General features: G+C 42.2%; 1 protein-coding gene across 4 annotated transcripts in view; it reads left to right on the forward strand.

Moving 5' to 3' along the window:
• Window positions 1-16,489, forward strand: part of KIT (KIT proto-oncogene, receptor tyrosine kinase) — a 94,513-nt gene that overhangs the window by 45,705 nt on the left and 32,319 nt on the right. For 2 of the 4 annotated variants that reach the window (XM_032334335.1, XM_032334337.1), the window contains exons 5-7: window positions 1,000-1,171; window positions 5,510-5,699; window positions 8,596-8,711. In XM_032334335.1, coding sequence (XP_032190226.1) covers window positions 1,000-1,171; window positions 5,510-5,699; window positions 8,596-8,711 — 478 coding nt within the window. The remainder of the gene's footprint in view (window positions 1-999; window positions 1,172-5,509; window positions 5,700-8,595; window positions 8,712-16,489) is intronic. The other 2 variants (XM_032334336.1, XM_032334338.1) reach the window with 1 other exon arrangement.

A 16,489-nucleotide genomic window follows, 5' to 3' on the forward strand; every position in this document is an offset into this window, starting at 1 on the left:
AAGCCAATATTCTGCTGGGTGAGAACTGTAGGGTGCATTTCCCAGTTAGTTTTAGACATTGTGACTCGGGGCGCCTGGGTGGCTCAGTCAGTTAAGTGGCTGCCTTCGGCTCAGGTCATAATTCCAGGGTTCTAGGATCGAGCCCCCCACATCAGGCTCCCTGCTCAGCAGAAAGCCTGCTTCTCTCTCTCCCTCTCCCTGCTGCCCTGCTTACTTGTGCTCTCTCTATCTCTCTGTCAAATAAACAAATAAATAATCTTGTAGACACTGTGACTCAACTTCTCTTCGTGAAAATAATATAAATGTTAATGAAATAGAATATTATAATTAGCGAGGTGTTTTCTTTCAATCACTAGGATATAGAATTAAAAAAGATGGCCTGGGGCGCCTGGGTGGCTCAGTTGGTTGAGCAACCGCCTTCGGCTCAGGTCACGGTCCCGGAGTCCTGGGATGGAGTCCGCATCAGGCTCCCAGCTCCATGGGGAGTCTGCTTCTCCCTCTGACATTCCCGCCTCTCATGCTCTCTCTCACTGTCTCTCTTTCAAATAAATAAATAAAAATCTTTAAAAATAAAAAATAAATAAATAAATAAAAGATGGCCTAACAGCAGATACTAATATGACTTCACTATGCTGAGTCAATGTAAAATATCAGTATTCTGTAATATTTCTTCTAGAGTAACTTGTAAAATTTGGCTCTGTAAAAAAAAAAAATAGTGCCACAGAAAATTTGGAATTATGTGTGCCATGGTTATTATGAAATGAATTTTCATTTTTTTTTCAATCATTAATAATGACTATCTTTCAATATAATCTTGTAACATGAAGTGTTCCAATGACAGACTTGTCATGATGCTTTATTATTCTTACTTAAGGAGCGTATAATGAATGTTAATACGGAGAAGTTAATTGCTGCTATTTTTAATTTATCTAGGAAAGATCCTGAATCTAAATTTTATGGTAATGTTTGATTTTTATTTTTCTCTCCCTCCGAAACCAGCAGACTAATGCACAGACGCAGAGTAATAGCTGGCATCAGGGTGACTTCAATTTTGTACGTCAGGAAAAGCTGACTATCCGCTCAGCTAGAGTCAATGATTCTGGAGTGTTCATGTGTTATGCCAATAATACTTTTGGATCAGCGAATGTCACAACCACCTTGGAAGTTGTCGGTAAATCTCTCTATGGGAATGTATAAATTACTACCAGTAGTGAAAGAAGAAATTGCTAGATAGTTGCCTTTTTGTGTTAATAGAATGTTGAGAGATGACTAGAAATTTAATTGTCACCACATGAATGAATGAATGAATGAATGAATGAGTAAGTGATCGTTGTCGCCTTTTCCAGCTAGATCACAGAAGCAAATTCTACCAGTCTTAATAAAGGGGAAGTGGAAAGCTGTAACTGAAGTTGTTTAAATGGGTCATTTTTCTACCATCCACCTCCTAAGCAAACAAATGTTAAGTGGAACTTTTTCAAAAATTCTAGGCCTTGCTGAATGACTTGAGCTTGGAAATGGATTGTAGACTTTCTGTATGGAGGAGTGAGATGCTGGGACCTGAAAATATTTCTCTGAATCTTTTAGGGAGGCACCTGGGCCTTTGGTTTCTCTTTTTACCATTTATGGGACTAGTTTGTTTGATGCAGGAAGGGCTGGGTTGGGCGGCTTCTTCCTAGTACACCCCTTACTTTACTCTGTCTGCCAACCTTATAGGCTGTAGCATAAGCCTTCAGGAAAGAGACCCAGTAGGGGCTGACACACTAGTTCTAGACAGCATCAACTAGATCATGGTTCCCTAGAGTCCTAACCCCATCATAGCTGATGTGCACAATGGGTTTAGCCTTTTCTTCCCTAGTCTGGAAATCCCACTAAATATTTATTTTCCAAGGTCTACTTAATGAGTGCAGAACATAGTGAATGTCCTGGATGTTTTTGATTTACTGGAAATAATAATAATTTCTAAATTATGCATTTTTGTTTTTTGAGCATCGTTTGAATTTAATCTATTTTCTTGCTTTTTTTTAATGCAATTATAGTCTTAGTGCTTGACTTTTAAGTACTTATAGGGTGGCAGATTTCTTCATCACGAGGGATAATAAAATGATGTGCTATTTGTTTTCGTCTCTCCTCTTTTCCCCATGTTTCTTCAATAATTCATGAAGCAGTGTTAGAGGTCTGTGATTTATCCCACAATAATCTCATATAATTTTGGCATTTCTGCCCATGTTGTAATAGAAATCATCTCACCAGACTAAACGTGGAGAACACCCTTTACTTGCAGTTAGAGTCCGCGTGCAGAGAGTCTTACTTTTTCCCTAAACGTGATTGGGAACCATTTATTAATTTGAATAGAAAGCGATGCTTTTAAAATATTAAACTCCATAAGTGCTAATTTGCTAAGTTGATTAGGGAGCATGTTGATCTATCAGCTTCAGCTCCAGAAAGCAATTAGTAAGGATGTTTTGAGCGTATTATTGTGTGTAATCAGATTTTTAAAACCCATTCATCAATTTCCAAGAATATAGCTGTGTAACTGGAAGGACTTGTGGCTGGGAAACCTGAATCTGGTTTTGTATTGTTTTGGGTTGGGTTGGGAGGGGACAAGAACAGGAGGAGACAAGAGAGAAAAGTGATTTCTTTTGGGAGTTGGGGGTGGGAGGCTTGGGCTTAGTCCTTACCTGGTTTTGAGTAGGCCCTGTGCCACCTAACTTTCGAGGGCACCCTACTTTACCTCTGCCTGCATTTCCTCTTCCAAGAAACACAGCCTCTAACTCCAGAGGCTGCAGAGAAGAGAAAAGGCAATGGATTTGGTTTATAGAAGTGCCTGGTATCGTGTTTGTACTTGATTCAATGTTAATGCATCACCAATTCCTTAATGTAGAAGCACCTGAAAAAGATCTTACTGTAGGTTAAAACCCTGACGGATTTCTTTGATCCTAGTAATTCCTATACTTCATGCATTTGAAGCTCTATTCCACCATAGGACATAAAAGTATACTGAGCCAAAGGACTCTAGAAAACTCAGGAGGAACTTAAGTATTTTACATATGGTGATGATACGAGAACACTTTCCAGTGTAAATTATGTTGTCTGTAATATTGGAATATTTTGCATTATGCAGAATTTTGGGATTTAGGACCTTAAGAACATGAAAATGTAATGTAGCACTCAGATGAAACATTTATTCCCTCCAAATTAACCTAAGTTTGCTTTAAAAATAGCAAGGGGAGTTTCATTTATGAAGCAAGTATTAGAACAGGGTGGTGGTTTCCATCTTCAGCGTTCGCCTGGGTGATTTCTTATTCGCACCTGTCTCAGATCCTTTTCCATCGCTACAGTTGGACACCTTTTATTCTGAATCTATAGGAAACTAACCAGCATTAAATACTAGAATGACAACTTATGTGAGACCTTAATATAGTCACCCCAATAGTGCCAAAAATAATGACTAACAATTTTAAATTTTATAATTCTTAAGTTTTGAAAAACAAATGGAAGGATAAAATGAAAACCCTTCCATAGGGGCACCTGGGTGGCTCAGTGGGTTAAAGCCTCTGCCTTCGGCTCAGGTCATGATCCCAGGGTCCTGGGATCGAGCCCCGCATCAGGCTCTCTGCTCAGCAGGGAGCCTGCTTCCCCCTCTCTCTCTCTGCCTGCCTCTCTGCCTACTTGTGATCTCTGTCAAATAAATAAATAAAATCTTAAAAAAAAAAGAAAAGAAAAAGAAAAAGAAAACCCTTTCATAATCCCACCAATGTGATTTAACTGTTTATAAGATTTGGTATATTGCTTATATTTTTGTACACAGCAGGGTTTCAATTATACGTAAGATTTTAAAAATATTTTATTTATTTATTTGAGAGAGAGAAGGAGCATGAGTGGGGAGAGGGGCAGAAGGAGAGGGAGAAGCGGGTTCCCTGCTCAGCAAGGAGCCGGAAGCAGGACTCTGTCCTGGGACCCTGGAATCGAGACCTGGGCTGAAGGCAGATGCTTAACCCCCTGAGCCTCCCAGGTGCCCCTATACATATGATTTTATTCTTTCTCTCTCACAAAGTATATAGAGAATCTAGGGTATATGCTGTCGTAAAAAGAGGCCGGCCTTGGCTTCTCACAAACCTTTGTTCAGATCTGGGCTCTGCCTTTGGTTCGCTGGCTCTTTAGGTTTCCAGGACTGGATAGTTTTCATCCATAAATTAGGAGTTATGTGCTTTCTCTCTTAGTATTGTTATAAAATTAAATATTTGTCATAATTATTCATCTAAATGTATACTAAGGTACTTAGGGCAGTTCTTGGCCCCTAGTAAACATTCTGTAAATGGTGGCTATAAAAATTATATTGGAAATTATTTTAGTACAGTTTTTTCAAGCTCTTTCTTATATTATTATATTATAGCCGTTTTGGAGGGCTGCTGTATTAACCAGTTCTCTGATGTAAAAAAATTACTACGTCCAGGGTAGATGGCCATTCCTTCTGTATGCAGTTATACACTGAGAAGTGTTCTCAGATAGGAGTTACAGGGTTAAATGGGAGAATAGATAATTATAGAAAATCTATATTGCTACATGCTTTCTGAAAGAGTTGTGCCAATTTACAGTGTGTAGTTCAGCGTGCTACTTTTACCACACTTGGAAAATTATTGAGTTTCTTTCAAATTAGTTTTGCTGTGTTTCCATAGGATGGATATACTTTATTTTTTAGCAGCTTTATTGAAGTTTTGCTATTTTTAATAAGTGAAAAGTGAAGCCTTATTTTAATTACTAGTTTCAATATTTTTCCATCTATATTTTCATGTTCTCTTTCCTACTGTCTTAATTTTACTGTAGAGACATTTAAAAATGCTTATGTATTCAGAGTCTTAGGATTTTTATGATTTTATGATTATTTTTTCTTCTGTAGTTCCTAAAAAGCCTAGAAAACTGCTGCCCCCCTCTACAGAAGAAGTTTGATAGGAGTGAATTCTGTTGTTCAGTTAAAAATATGGTATGGTTGTTAAAATGTCCTCGATTTCATCTGTGACTTACAATGTGATGAGAAGGTGTAAGTTTATTTTTCTTTAAATAGTAAATGGTGTTCTTTCAACATCTTCATTGACCATTAGGGCTGTCTTCCTCTTCTTGGCTTATGACACCTTCCTATCACATATACATTTATATTGTATCTGGGTAGGGTCTAACTAGTTAGTCCAAATACTTTTTAACCTAGGAAACATCAGGACGAGTCATTCTAGATATATGATAAGGAGCTAGATCTTTAAGAGAGTTGTTTGAGAGACAGAGATGGGAGAATAAACATTTCAGGTGTGTCTGTCCTCCCCTTATGGCTGTGATTCTACAAGAGCAAAAAGTAAAAAAAAAAAAAAAGTTCCAATGGCCAGTTAAAATCGTCTTGTAATTGCCAATTAATAACCTGAAACCTGTCAGTTATCTTTGTGATCCAGAGATGAAGTTGTGTTCTCTGTTGCATCGTTGTGGGTAATAGTTTCTTCCTGTTTTGTTCTGTTCTAATTAGATAAAGGATTCATTAATATCTTCCCCATGATGAATACTACAATATTTGTCAATGATGGCGAGAATGTGGACCTGATTGTTGAATATGAGGCATATCCCAGACCTGAACACCAGCAGTGGATTTATATGAACAGAACCTTCACTGATAAATGGGAAGATTATCCCAAGTCTGACAATGAAAGTAATATCAGGTAAGAAAAGAGCCTTGCTTTGGGGATTAGACATCTCCCGCTTCTCTCGGCTTGCCAGATGCTATTTCTGTGACCCATAAATGGGAAAGGACACCTGATAAAAGGAGTTTGGGGCTCCTTCCTGAGCCCTCAGACCAGTATTGCCTTTGGCTATGTGTTGAAAGCACACAAAAAAGTCTGGGCAACAGTATTTGCATCTCTGGTATGGAGGATAGTTCAAAGCAGGGACTGGCATATACGAGGGACCCATTAAGTAATTTTTTAGAGAAAGAGGAAAGTCGATGCTTTGAATCCTTTTTTAAAAGCTGTAGAAAAATAGGCACCTGGGTGGCTCAGTCTAGGTTAAGCCTCTGACTCTTGATTTTGGCTCAGGTCATGATCTCAGGGTCATGGGATCCAGCCCGATGTTGGGCTGTCGGCTCCGTATGGAGTCTGCTTCTCTCTTCTCTCTCCCTCTGTTACCCCGGCCCAAAGCTCACATGAGCATATTTTCTCTCTCTCTCTCTCTCTCTCTCTCTAAAAAAAAAAACAAAAAACAAAAAACAAAACCAACAAGAAAACCTAAAAAACCAACCAACAAACCCTAAACTAAAAGAAAACTAAGCCTCATTCAGTAGTTTTGGGCCAGGCAGGCAGTGAAGCCAAGTTCCGTCACATGACATTTCTCCCTTTTTTTTTTTTTAAAAGATTTACTTATTTATGTATTTATTTAAAATATTTATTTATTTGAGACAGAGATAGAGCACAGGCGGGAGGGAGGGGGAGAAGCAGACTCCCCTCTGAGCAGGGAGCCCAATTTGGGGCTCCATCCCAGTACCCTGGGATCGGGGCTTGAGCTGAAGGCAGCCACTTAACTGACTGAGCCACCCAGGTGCCCCTATTTATTTATTTGAGAGAGAGAGATTGAGAGCGCAGGGAGGGGCCGAGAGACACTTTGGCAGACTCCCCACCGAAGTCGGAGCCAATACGGGGATCGATCTCACAACCCCGAGATGACCACTTACAACTTGGAAATCACCACCTGAGCTAAAGCCAAGAGTCAGACACTTAACTGCCTGTGCCACCCAGGGGCCCCCACACCTTTCATTTGATCCTCAAGACATTTTAATGAAAACAGTAGCAATCGTAAAATAGTAGAAAGTGAGATAAAAATAAATAAATTAAAATAATAAGAAAATTAAAAAGTAAAATCGTTCAAGTCGCTTACTCTACGTAGGCTGCAGGTGCTCTTGGCGGTGCTGTGCCGTTCTAAGAACCTTCCCTTATTTTAAGTCAATAATTTTAGTCTTCACAAACCCCATGGACAGGCGCTCTTTGATTTCTGTCATTTCTGGAGAAGAGGAAAATGAGGCACAGTGAGTTACATAACTTGACCTGGCTCAGATGTCTAGTTTTAGATGCCTGGATAGACTTCGTATTTTTTTCCAGTCAGGAGGTATGGGCTCTTAGGGCTGTGGGTGAGAGGTGACGCTGTCCCAGACCAAAGTTCAAGGGCTGGAGGGAGGAGGATGGATTTGGGAGGCGTCCGACTACCTCTTCAGTAAGACTCAGTGGTTACGGGGCTGGGAGAGAGAGGTAGGAGCTGAAGATGGCCTTCGGGTTCTGTGTCCGTCAGCCATGTTGGATGGTGAGGGGGGATGCCATTCAAGGAGGAGGAAGGGTTGTGGGGGCAAAGACAGTGAGTTTGGCTTAGGGTTTGTTAAATTGGAGGTTGTCTCGAGTGGAGACATTCAGGTAGGAGACATTCAGTTGGAAGTATCCCAGGTCAGGTTCCCTAGAAGCAGAGCAAAGGGATTCCGCGTCTAGGGCTTCATGAAGGGAGAGAGAGACCTGGCAGGCAGGAGGAGAGCAGGGCAGGGAGGGTAAAGTAAAGGAGGAAAGAAAGGATGGATGGGTGAGTGGCAGGCTGAGCGCAGGGGCCCTCTGGAGCAGGTCCCTTCCCATGGACAGGCACTCATCGGCTGTTGACCAGGGTGGGCAGTCAACTTCAAAATGGGGTCAGGTGTCCCAGGGCAAGACTTGGGAGGAGGACGTTGCAAGTGTGAGTCATTATTAGCTGTACCCAAGAGGCAGGGGACTGGGGGCATGAAAATAGCTTTGCAGAGGAGGCGTAGGACCAAGAAGTCTGAACTAGAGGTAGAGATTGGAAAGTCGTGAGCAAACCGCAAGTAGTTCAGCCGGAGAGTAGCTTGCTCGGGCTGGGGCAGTGTGAGAGGAGAGGCCGACTAGGCTGCTGTGTATGGCAAGACGGCTGTGTGGCTCCGGCGGGACAGGGGCTGCGTGGGGCGCTCCATCCCCACCCGTGCCCATGTCCGTAACTCCCCTGGCACGCCTACGTGCTCAGTCTACGTGGCTGTAGCTGGTGTCCTTGCAGTGAAAGGGAAGCTCGAAGAGCAAATCCTGCAAAAGACACTGGGAAGAAGTAGTGGGGTGAAGGGGAACCAGGAGCTTATGGTCCTTGTGAGAGGGAAGCTGAGGGCCCCAGAGTTGACCTGGCTGTGAGGGTCCCACACCTCCACGTGGACATCTGCCGGCCTGGCCAGGTGCTCGGTGGTAAAATGCAGCAGGACAGGTGAGTTCGGGACACTGGTGAAGGACTGTGGGCAGAGAGGGACGTGGGCATGAGGACAACCAGGGAGGGGGAAAGAGGCTGAAGTCTCCACGAGGTTGCCTTCCGGCTGAGGAAGCCTCTCCCCACGCAGCCATTTGTCCCAAATTAAATACACGCGTCTGTGTCTGGATTTATTAATGTGGGTCTTGTTAATGCTGAGTGAAGTGAGTCCTGTTCGTCCTCCAACAGGCATGTATTTCCAGAGAGAAACTGGAAAAGTCCCACACTCGAGGCACACTGTTCCCGGGGGATTGAGTTCTTCTCTTTTCTCTCCTCTTTCCGTAGATACGTGAGTGAACTGCATCTCACCAGATTAAAAGGGAACGAAGGAGGCACTTACACATTTCAAGTGTCCAATTCCGATGTCAACTCTTCCGTGACTTTTAATGTTTATGTGAACAGTGAGTAAAGCGAATGGTTCCTTATCTTTTTATTTTTTATTATTTTAAGTCGTGGCTGGTGTTTGTAACAGCTGCAGAACCGAGCTCATTGTGTACTATGTAAATAACGTCTCATGATAATTTTGACCTTAACAAAGACCCCGTGGTTTGGTGGTTGGAAGAATGTGTGTGAGGACCAGTTCCTTGGCCTACATTTCACTGACCACACGACCTTGTGGAGGTCACTCGGATTCTGGGTGCCGCCTTTGAAGTAAACAGAGGAGCCATAGAAGTTAAAAATAACAGGCATTTGCGGGAAAATGTATTATTATTGATTGTTGAAACAGGGAGCCAGAGGTTGAATAGGACCTGGTGGTGTTCATTGGGAGAGAGATGCTATCAGGCTCTGACATGATTTCTTTGTCACAGTGCTTTCTCTTTCGGGGTTGTGATATTATTTGTTTAGATTGTTCTCCCACTAGGATGAATGCAGTATCGATCAGGCTCGACAGGACCCTTCTGCAGAGCACGTGGGTACTGTGGGAGAGGGAGCAGGTGGTTTAGGGGGTAGCAGAGCTTGGGGCACGGAAACTCAAATGCCTAGGTTCTGCTCTGCTGCGCAACATTGTAGAGAAACGTCTTTGCACAGAGATTGAGGCCGAGGGCGCATGCTCACCAGCAGGGACTCCTGCCCCGTGCAAAGCTGCTTCCTGGTTCTACTCTGGGGCCTATCTGCACATCCAGGGAAGGGAGCCGTGTCTGCCACACCACCCAGGGGACCAGGGGACAGGAGGCCTCCAAAGAGGCAGAATTCCAGAGGAGTGGTGGGCAAGATGACCATGGGAATTTGGATCCTGGGTGTGTGTTGGGGGGCTGGGGGTGAGGAGACCGTCTGGAACATTCCCTAGGGAGCAACTTAGAAACTCTGTTGAGCCCTTTGTGTGTGTTGGGCTGCAGGAGGGCCGTGGGAACGAAGGATGGGTGCCAGCTTCTTGTCCGCAAGGAGCTTACTGTGAAGTCCTTGTGCGAGTTACTTCCTTGATTGCAGCTCGGTAGTACAGGGTGGGGGAGAGAGATCCAACTACAAATGAAGACAGGAAAGTGATACTCAGGGCGGGTGTTTGATTGCCAAGGTGGAGTCTTTTAACGGCACCCTTATTTCCAAGAACAAGGTGTTCTTAGGTGTTAGATAAAGAGGGTCACATATGTGGAACTAAACAAGTTTCTTCACTCCAGGCTTTGTCAGGATCCTTAATATGCTTCCAAATCCCCGGAAGGGGGTTTGGGATGGGGTGCACAGCTCAAAGGGCTCTGACCACAGAACTTACCTTTTTTGAGGAAATCGTGTTAATTAACATCTCAGTTCCTCAGAACAGTGTTGATGATACGGCATCTCATTGGCCTGAATTTCAAATATCTCTAGATTAATTCAGATGTTAATCAGAGGCGCTTAGCATATTACACATGGGCCAAATTACCTGCTTCTGAAAAATCTCAATATTCAAGTAATTTAAGAGGCGATTACAGGTAAATCAATATCCTTACAAGCATCCTAAGCTTACTCTCCACACGAAACTGGATTTTTGGGTGCTCTAGTGTGGTGCTTATCCAACTGTGGTAAAGGGCCTTTTAAAAAAAAATTTCTGATTTATTCTGGATCAGTACTTGCTACAAAATACAGTAAGAACCAATCCCTAGGAAGGTGAAGTGAGTAAAAACAGCAGACATACGCAACATCCAAATTAAATTTTTTTTTTTTTTTACTGTGAGATTCAGTAGCTAGAAAAATTACTCTGTCCAATTTCTCCCTGTAAATGCTTATTGCTGGTTGGTTGCACTCACCCCTCTTTGGACCAGTAACATCAGATCACGGCCACGGCCGACTCCACAGACTTCACTTGGAGAAGCTCAGCAGTTGGAAATTTTATAAAATTAAGTGCCATTTGCATCTCTCTTTCCCTGGCTTCAAGGTCAAGGAAGCATGAAGCTCTTGTTTCTTTTCCTCCTCCTCCTGCTTCCATTTGCTGGTGTGATCTGCTAGCTGGCTGCGAGTCCCTGAACTTTGAAAGATGTCTCTGAAGTCACCGTTCTTTTTCTCTGGTGACAAAATTACAGCCGTTTTCCTTACCGGGCCAGTTTGCTATCCAGCAGGAGCAGCGTTGGTCACCTCTTTTTTTCTTTTTTTTTTTTTTTAAAGATTTTATTTATTTATTTGACAGAGAGACCACAAGCAGGCAGAGAGGCAGACAGAGAGAGGGGGGGAAGCAGGCTCCCTGCTGAGCAGTGAGCCTGAGGTGGGGCTCCATCCCAGGACTCTGAGATCATGACCTGAGCAGAAGGCAGAGGCTTAACCCACTGAGCCACCCACGCGCCTCTTGGTCACCCCTTCTGGTGAACTCATGCCTGTTTGAAATGAGATGGGAACCAGCATTAAGCTTTTCAAATGATTTTTTTTACCCCCTGGATTTCCTGTTGGGGCAGAAGGCCTTTTGGTTATGCCGGGGACTGGGTCTCAGACCCAGCAGTTGCCGAGCTCCTGTGGGTCACGCGGGGCACACAGGTAAGAGTGGTGAAGAGTCTCCCCACTCAGGGTAAGTTTTTCAGGAAGTCTTTCGTTGCTCTCAGTTTGTTACAAACACTAACTGACCAAAGGCACTTCTTCATTTACCAACCCATCGGATTTCTCGAGCTCCAAAGGCCTTGACAGGGGTGGTATTTTTGTGTGAAGCTTAAAAACATCTACCTCTTGTGAAGTGTGTCCAATCGGTCTTTACAGATAAAGGTAGTTAATTACTTTGTTGATTTTTTTTTTAATTGAAAGAGATTTTGGAATGGTAAAATCCAAAGTATTCAAAAACAGTTTTGAAACTTAAAATTGGAGCAGTTGTGTCCATTTTGACATAATGTTTTAGCTGAGCCAAATGCCTCCGTAGATCTGCTGTGTGATTAATTCTGTAAATAAGCTTAGCCCCAAGGATGAAAGGAATTCGGCTGTGCAAAAATTAGAACTGATAAAAATCAGAATAATAAATGCATAATATTAGTGCGGAAATTCAGTGACTTTTATTCAGTGACATTGATGCATAATTGCTTAATAGATTCAGTGCTGAGAAATGCTTATGAAAATCCATGATTTTGAATGGTTGAATGTTTGATGGTTGAAAAAGTCAGTTGTTTTAAAAACCCCACATGTAAATTTGAGTACACTGGGTGTGTGCGTGTGTGTGTGCGTGTGTTTTAATTGCTTATGTGGGAGGCTTTAAAAAATACCATATTCTGTGTTAGAGAAAAATATGTAGCATATTAAACTTGAAAATGTTTTAAGTCTGTTTTTACCTTCTCTAACCAAGCTATGATTTCCCTGGGTCTGTGCAGTTGGCTCTGTGGCCTTAAAGGTGATTTATAAAGGCCAGGAGCTGTATAACATGTTTGCTGTTTTTCAGCAGAACTTCCAGTGCAAAGTGATGGGAGGTTTTTTGATTTTGTTTAGAGGAATCAGAGAGAGTGTGGAATGGCAGTGGAGGGGGGCAGAGGGAGAGGGAGAGGAAGAGAATCTAAAGCAGACTCCACATCCTGCGTGGAGCCCGACGTGGGGCTCAATGATCTCACACCCCCGAGATCATGACCTGAGCTGAAATCAAGAGTCAGATGCTTCAGTGACTGAGCCTGGGGGCTGGAGTTTTCATTAAAAAACAAACAGTGAAAGCCAGTGATTCTTTGCATTGAATTTGCATTACTATTATCACTCTTGCCAGGCTTATGGAAGATGTATACAGAAATCAGATTCTTAGCTCTAAAAAGAAGTTGGAGATCCTTGGTGAAAATGGCCATTTTCTTGCTTTGCAGAGCAGAATTGGGAGGAGAGTAGAATTCTGAAATCTGTACAACCACCCAAAAGTGCCATTTTTTTCCTCTTAAATATATATTTAGCTACGATGACATAATATAAGCAAAGTGCTTTGCTAATAGGACCTAGTCTTTCCAAAATTCCTGGAGGTATTAGAAAAACCAGCACCACCAAGATTCTGTAGGTAGCCTGAGATACTCCGTTAGAAACCCATGGACTCCTTGCTTAACAATAACTGTCACACAGTAAGGTTTTTACTAGATCCAGGACAAATAAAGGGCGAAATGTACATTTTACTCTAAATGATACATGTGCTCTTTTCCCCTCCCCACCCAATATTTCTGGAATACATTTCAAATGTTTTATGTTAATCAGTAATGTACATATTTTACAAGTTTATTTTGGCATCTAATTTCAGATAATCCCATGTGAATCGTGAAGGAATGTCCATAATTGTGGAAAGTATAATTAATAGGATAAAGCAGTTGTTTTTCAAACACCTGGAACAATTTTGAGAAGATCCAATAGACTTTTTTTTCAGCTCTTTTGGGGGACACTTGACAAAACTGAAAGATATTTGAAGTGTATACATGACGACTTTGATACATGTAAACATTTTGAAAGGATCCCCCTGCCCCCCCCGCCCCGCCCCCGCCATCAAGTTAATTAACACATTTGTCACCTTCCATGTCTACCCTTTTTGGTTTTGGTTTTCTGGGTTTTTTGGAAGGCGGGGTGTTTGGTGTGTTTTTTTGGTGGGAACCTTTAAGTTCTACTTTCTTCGCAAATTTCGGTTATATAATACGGTGTTACCAACTGGAGTTGGTACACCTACTTAGAACTTGTAGAAGACGGGTAAGTTCTAAGGAGCTAATGAATTACAATTACAATTCATTAGTAATGAATTACAATTCATTAGCTCCTTAGAACTTCCCCATCTTCCGCCTTTTCTAATTCCTTTAATGCCTCTCCCGATTTCCCCTGTCCCTTAGGCCCTGGCAACCACTTTTTCTGCTCTTCTTTGATGAACTTGTTCAAGGGATACCACATAGTATTTGTCTTTCTGTGGGACTTACTTCACGTCACATAATGCCTTGGAGCTTCATCCATGTTGTCACAAATGGCAGGATTTCCTTCTTCTTCTTCTTCTTCTTCTTCTTCTTTTTTTTAAAGATTTTATTTATTTATTTATTTGAGAGAGAGAGAGAGAGAGACAGCGTGAGCATGAGCAGGAGTAGGGAGGGACAGAAGAAGCAGGCCCCCGCGCTGAGCAGAGAGCCCGATGCGGGGCTCAATCCCAGGACCCTAGGATCATGATCTGAGCCGAAGGCAAATGCTTACCCAACTGAGCCACCCAGGAACCCCTGATTTCCTTCTTTTTAAGGCGGAATAATATTCCAGTGTGTTTGTGTATGTGTGTGTCACATTCTCTTTCTCTAGTCATCCATCGAAGGAAATTTAGGTGGTTTCCATACCTTGGCTGTTGTGAATAATACCGCAGTGAACATAGGAGCACAGGTCTCTCTTCAAGGTGATAGTTTTGTTTCCTTAGGATACATACCAAGAAGTGGGATTGGTTGCTGGATCCTAGGGTAGTTCTATTTTTTTTTTTTTTTATTGGTAGCGTTTTCTTAATTAATTAATTAATTAATTAATTTATTTATTTCCAGCATAACAGTATTCATTATTTTTGCACCACACCCCGTGCTCCATGCAATCCGTGCCCTCTATAATACCCACCACCTGGTACCCCAACCTCCCACCCCCCGTCCCTTCAAAACCCTCAGATTGTTTTTCAGAGTCCATAGTCTCTCATGGTTCACCTCCCCTTCCAATTTCCCCCAACTCCCTTCTCCACTCTAAGTCCCCATGTCCTCCATGCTATTTGTTATGCTCCACAAATAAGTGAAACCATATGATAATTGACTCTCTCTGCTTGACTTATTTCACTCAGCATAATCTCTTCCAGTCCCGTCCATGTTGTTACAAAAGTTGGGTATTCATCCTTTCTGATGGAGGCATAATACTCTATCCCCAGGGGTACAGGTCTGTGAATCACCAGGTTTACACACTTCACAGCACTCACCAAAGCACATACCCTCCCCAATGTCCATAATCCCACCCCCTTCTCCCAAACCCCCTCCCCCCAGCAACCCTCAGTTTGTTTTGTGAGATTAAAAGTCACTTATGGTTTGTCTCCCTCCCAATCCCATCTTGTTTCCTTTATTCTTCTCCTACCCACTTAAGCCCCCATGTTGCATCACCACTTCCTCATATCAAGGAGATCATATGATAGTTGTCTTTCTCTGCTTGACTTATTTCGCTAAGCATGATACGCTCTAGTTCCATCCATGTTGTCGCAAATGGCAAGATTTCATTTCTTTTGATGGCTGCATAGTATTCCATTGTGTATATATACCACATCTTCTTGATCCATTCATCTGTTGATGGACATCTAGGTTCTTTCCATAGTTTGGCTATTGTGGACATTGCTGCTATAAACATTCGGGTGCATGTGCCCCTTTGGATCACTACGTTTGTATCCTTAGGGTAAATACCCAATAGTGTAATTGCTGGGTCATAGGGCAGTTCTATTTTCAACATTTTGAGGAACCTCCATGCTGTTTTCCAGAGTGGCTGCACCAGCTTGCATTCCCACCAACAGTGTAGGAGGGTTCCCCTTTCTCCGCATCCTCGCCAGCATCTGTCATTTCCTGACTTGTTTATTTTAGCCATTCTGACTGGTGTGAGGTGATATCTCATTGTGGTTTTGATTTGTATTTCCCTGATGCCGAGTGATATGGAGCACTTTTTCATGTGTCTGTTGGCCATCTGGATGTCTTCTTTGCAGAAATGTCTGTTCATGTCCTCTGCCCATTTCTTGATTGGATTATTTGTTCTTTGGGTGTTGAGTTTGCTAAGTTCTTTATAGATTCTGGACACTAGTCCTTTATCTGATATGTCATTTGCAAATATCTTCTCCCATTCTGTCAGTTGTCTTTTGATTTTGTTAACTGTTTCCTTTGCTGTGCAAAAGCTTTTGATCTTGATGAAATCCCAATAGTTCATTTTTGCCCTTGCTTCCCTTGCCTTTTGCGTTGTTCCTAGGAAGATGTTGCTGCGGTTGAGGTCAAAGAGGTTGCTGCCTGTGTTCTCCTCAAGGATTTTGATGGATTCCTTTCGCACATTGAGGTCCTTCATCCATTTTGAGTCTATTTTTGTGTGTGGTGTAAGGAAATGGTCCAATTTCATTTTTCTGCATGTGGCTGTCCAATTTTCCCAGCACCATTTATTGAAGAGGCTGTCTTTTTGCCATTGGACATTCTTTCCTGCTTTGTCGAAGATTAGTTGACCATAGAGTTGAGGGTCTATTTCTGGGCTCTCTATTCTGTTCCATTGATCTATGTGTCTGTTTTTGTGCCAGTACCATGCTGTCTTGATGACGACAGCTTTGTAATAGAGCTTGAAGTCCGGAATTGTGATGCCACCAACGTTGGCTTTCTTTTTCAATATCCCTTTGGCTATTCGAGGTCTTTTCTGGTTCCATATAAATTTTAGCATTATTTGTTCCATTTCTTTGAAAAAGATGGATGGTACTTTGATAGGAATTGCATTAAATGTGTAGATTGCTTTAGGTAGCATAGACATTTTCACAATATTTATTCTTCCAATCCAGGAGCATGGAACATTTTTCCATTTCTTTGTATCTTCCTCAATTTCTTTCATGAGTACTTTATAGTTTTCTGAGTATAGATTCTGTGTCTCTTTGTTTAGGTTTATTCCTAGGTATCTTATGGTTTTGGGTGCAATTGTAAATGGGATGGACTCCTTAATTTCTCTTTCTTCTGTCTTGCTGTTGGTGTAGAGAAATGCAACTGATTTCTGTGCATTGATTTTATATCCTGACACTTTACTGAATTCCTGTATAAGTTCTAGCAGTTTTGGAGTGGAG

Source organism: Mustela erminea, chromosome 2, assembly GCF_009829155.1.
Source record: "Mustela erminea isolate mMusErm1 chromosome 2, mMusErm1.Pri, whole genome shotgun sequence".
Lineage (NCBI taxonomy): Eukaryota > Metazoa > Chordata > Mammalia > Carnivora > Mustelidae > Mustela > Mustela erminea.